We start from the raw sequence: 4,541 nt of genomic DNA on the forward strand, positions 1-4,541 counted from the left end.
AATATGAGTTTCACTTTTTGAATTGAATTACTGAATTAAATTAACTTGTTGATATTCATTTTTTTTTCTCATTAACTTTGTTTAATGGTCTCAAAAAATTTGGTGACAGGTTTTTGGTCAAATTGTTCCCGCTTAAAAATTACTGATTTAAAAACACTACTAACTTAAAACTGGCACAAACAAAAGGTCCACAAAATATTCCTTTGCTTCCGAAGCTTTTACGATGCATTATCATTAGCCAGTCTTTTACTATTAAACTTAAATGGCCAATTGAGACAAACAGTTCTGAGACCGATCTTCCACCGCTGGTTAGGACTGAGGTGGTGCTGGATTGTTGAAATATTCATTTAGTTTTCTGGGCCTTCTGAGCAGACTTTGTGACCTTGCCAGTACCTGCTGCCTTCTTTTCGACAGCCTTGATGACACCAAGAGCAACAGTCTGCCTCATGTCACGCACAGTATAGCGACCAAGGGGAGGATAGTCAGAGAAGCTCTCCACACACATGGGCTTACCAGGGACCATATCAATGATGGCAGCATCGCCAGATTTCAGGGACTTGGGATTTTCTTCCAATTTCTTGCCAGAACGACGGACGATTTTCTCCTTCAGCTCTGCAAACTTGCAGGCAATGTGAGCAATATGGCAATCCAGCACAGGTGCATAGCCAGCACTGATCTGTCCTGAGTGGCTCAGGATAATGACCTGTGAAGTGAATTGACCAGCTTCCAATGGTGGGTCATTCTTGCTATCACCAGCAACGTTACCACGACGGATATCCTTAACGGAAACGTTCTTTACGTTGAAACCAACATTGTCACTGGGACAAGCCTCGGTCAAAGCTTCATGGTGCATTTCCATAGACTTGACTTCAGTTGTTACACTGACTGGAGCAAAGGTAATCACCATACCTGGTTTCAGGAGACCAGTTTCAACACGACCAACTGGTACTGTACCAATACCACAAATCTTGTACACGGCCTGCAGAGGCAGACGAAGAGGCTTGTCAGTGGGGTGGCTAGGAGGCAGAATGCTATCAAGAGCTTCCAGCAGAGTGGTTCCACTGCCTTTTCCCTCTTTGTGGGTGATGCTCCATCTCTTGAACCATGGCATGTTGATACTGGGTTCCAGCATGTTGTCACCGTTCCAACCAGAGATGGGCACAAAGGCAACGGTATCTAGGTCGTAACCAATTTTCTTGATGTAAGTGCTGACTTCCTTTACAATTTTCTCGTATCTCTTCTGGCTGTATGGTGGCTCAGTGAAATCCATTTTTTTAACTCCAACGATAAGCTGCTTCACACCCAGAGTGTAGGCCAGAAGAGCATGTTCACGAGTTTGTCCATTCTTTGAGATACCAGCCTCAAACTCACCAACACCAGAAGCAACAATAAGCACGGCGCAGTCAGCCTGAGAAGTACCAGTGATCATGTTCTTGATGAAGTCTCTGGCCAGGGGCATCAATAATGATGACATAGTACCTGCTGGTCTCAAATTTCCACAGGGAAATGTCGATGGTAATACCACGTTCACGCTCAGCCTTCAGTTTGTCCAACACCCAAGCATATTTGAAGGAGCCCTTTCCCATCTCAGCAGCTTCCTTCTCAAATTTTTTGATGGTACGCTTGTCGATCCCACCACATTTGCAGATGAGATGCCCAGTTGTTGTGGACTTGCCAGAATCTACGTATCCAATGGCAATGATGTTGATGTGTGTCTTTTCCTTTCCCATTGTGGAGTTTTAGATGTTGGCGATGGACACCTTGTAAATTCACCACAGACTCGGCGAGGAAGAGCGATATTCAAATTTTTTTGAGATGCACCTGTAAATGTGGTGATAAATTATGCCAATGCTGTGACCATTTTACTGCCACTAAATGTTTTAGTACTGCCACTACTGGACAAAAATTGAGAAAACGGCAATATATAGTGTAAATTGTGATACAAGAAATAATATCTTATTTAAAAGCTTGTGAATGTATGGGATGCAGCAAAACATTTTGCCCAAGAGCATAATGCAGATATCAATTTGGTTTTAGTACAAAGCATAGAAAGAGTCACCACTCACATTCATGGGGGAGATGCTTTTGTGAAATGCCGTGAGGCCTCGTTCACATTTGCAGTTGGGGAGCAGTAAAAACAGTTGAACAGCGTTTTGTTTTTTTCACCCCTGCCCTCTCAAACTTCAAAGGCAGCAGTATGAGTGTATAGACATCCCCACTGAACACAATCCATTCAAGTGGATGGGGCCATACCACAACAGTGGTGCAAGCTTTTAGGGGTTAAAAAGGGCAGTAAGGAGTTGACATAACACCTCTTCACCACAATTTAGATATTCAGAGAGGCACTTTGGATATTAAAAATGGAGATCCGAGACCATTTGGGGTTAAACTCTGAATGTGACTATTATTATTATTATTATTATTAAATTATTAATAAATAATCTCTCTAGGGAGTTCCAGAAATTAACAAGGAAGATTTGTGGGTGTATTTTGAGACTCATTTTGGTGTTGAGGGTTCAACGGTTGTGTACATCAAGTGTAATAAAGGTATTTGGTCACTAGGGGTCTCCATAAGGCCTCTGATATTGTACAATTTGTCCCATAAATGTGTTCTTCTATTTAAGAGCTTTGCTATCAGTCTGTTGCTTTGTTTTAGGCGTTAACATTTAAAATAGGGAAAGAAAAATGATTGTTGTTTAACCACTTCAGCCCCGGAAGGATTTGCCCACTTCCTGACTAGGCCATATTTTGCAATACAGCACTGCGTCGATTTAACTGACAATTGCGCAGTCGTTTGATGCTGTACCCAAACAAAATTTATGTTATTTGTTCCCCACAAATGAAGCTTTCTTTTGGGGGTATTTGATCGCCTCTGCGGTTTTTATTTTTTGCGCTATAAGCAAAAAAAAGAGTGCCAATTTTGAAAAAAACACAATATTTTGTGCTTTTTGCTATAATAAATATCCAAAAAAATAGTAAAAAAAAAAAAAATTTCTTCATCAGTTTAGGCCAATATGTATTCTTCTACATATTTTTGGTAAAAAAAAAATTCGCAATAAGCGTATATTGATTGGTTTGCACAAAAGTTATAGCACCTACAAAATAGATTTATGTCATTTTTATTATTATTTTTCTTTACTAGTAATGTCAGTGATCTGCGATTTTTTTATTTTTTTATTTTTTTTATGGGGACTGCAACATTGCGACGGACACATCGGACACTTTTGACACTTTTTTGGGACCAGTGACATTTATACAGCGATCAGAGCTAAAAATAGCTACTGATTACTGTATAAATGTCACTGGCAGGGAAGGGGTTAACACTAGGGGGCGATCAAGGGGTTAACTGTGTTCCTTAGATGTGTTCTAACTGTGGGGGGAATGTGGCTGACTAGAGGAGAGAGATCGTTGTTCCTACTTAGTACGAACACACGATCTGTCTCCTCTCCCCTGACAGAACCGGGATTTGTGTGTTTACACACACAGATCCCGATTCTCGCTCTGTCCCGAGTGATCGCAGGTGACCGGTAGTCATCACGCCCGCCGGGCACGCATATCGGCTCGGGGGACATGCTGCAGGTGCGCATCTGCTACAGCGTCTTAAAGAGCCGATGTACAGCTACGACGGCTCGCCCAGGGGAGCTAACCTGCAGCAGTATAACTGCAACGGCTGGTCGGGAAGCGGATAAAGTAACTTGTATTTGATTTGTAAATGATTTTAATTGTATTTGTTCTTTGAACTCTCGATACTTATAAATGAAACATCTATTATTATGATCATTTCAGCTGCACTGTAACTCTTTAACGTTTCTCTAACTTTTGTTGAGAAAAAAAAAAATTCTCTGTCTGGGTAATCTGTGTACATTGCAAGGATTTTATCAAACTTTGTTACAGATTCCAAACCTTTTGTTACGCTAAAGAACTAGATGTCTGTATGTGTCCATGTGCAAAGTGAATCTGTATGGGAGTGGTTTTATAATGCTCAAGCAGCTGCTGCACCTGCAGGGCTCTAATGAGGAAATTAGCAGTCTTTGCATCCCTCTAGACGAGAGTCCCGTTTGGGAGCATCTCACCAAAATTGACATTTTTGTTGCAGGAGGCAGGGGTGGATCCAGAGTCTAGTCACTGTCAGAAAAGAAGTTTTTTTGCAGGCAATTTTTCGGGGCAGTGGCTGGTGTTGGCACTTCAATCATCCTGGCATCATAGTTTATATGGTGTCAGGATGATTGAAGCGCATTCGTTTATTATTACATTGTTATATAAAATGAAATAGTTCAACTCTCCATAATGCAGGATCAATGGGAGCCCTGAGCGTGGTGTAGCTTGCCACCGTTGCCTGCCACCAGATGTAGATTGTCACTTGCCACGTCACCTGCCACAGGTTGTGGATTGTCGTTTGCCACGTCACCTGCCACACGTTGCTGGTTGTCACTTGCCTGCTGCCAGATTCAGATTGTCACTTGCCACGTCACCTGCCACATGTTGTGGATTTTCACTTGCCACGTCACCTGCCACGTTGCGGATTGTCACTTGCCACGTCA

General features: G+C 42.0%; 1 protein-coding gene across 1 annotated transcript; it reads right to left on the reverse strand.

The window, feature by feature from the left end:
- Window positions 1-200: 200 nt before the first annotated feature.
- On the reverse strand, window positions 201-1,789 carry LOC141132253 (elongation factor 1-alpha, somatic form-like). The gene is given in 2 exon segments (XM_073620467.1): window positions 201-1,448; window positions 1,450-1,789. Coding segments are annotated over 2 exon segments (1,386 nt in total). The 5' UTR covers window positions 1,731-1,789; the 3' UTR covers window positions 201-343.
- Window positions 1,790-4,541: the final 2,752 nt, after the last annotated feature.

This window comes from Aquarana catesbeiana, linkage group LG03 (assembly GCF_042186555.1).
Source record: "Aquarana catesbeiana isolate 2022-GZ linkage group LG03, ASM4218655v1, whole genome shotgun sequence".
Lineage (NCBI taxonomy): Eukaryota > Metazoa > Chordata > Amphibia > Anura > Ranidae > Aquarana > Aquarana catesbeiana.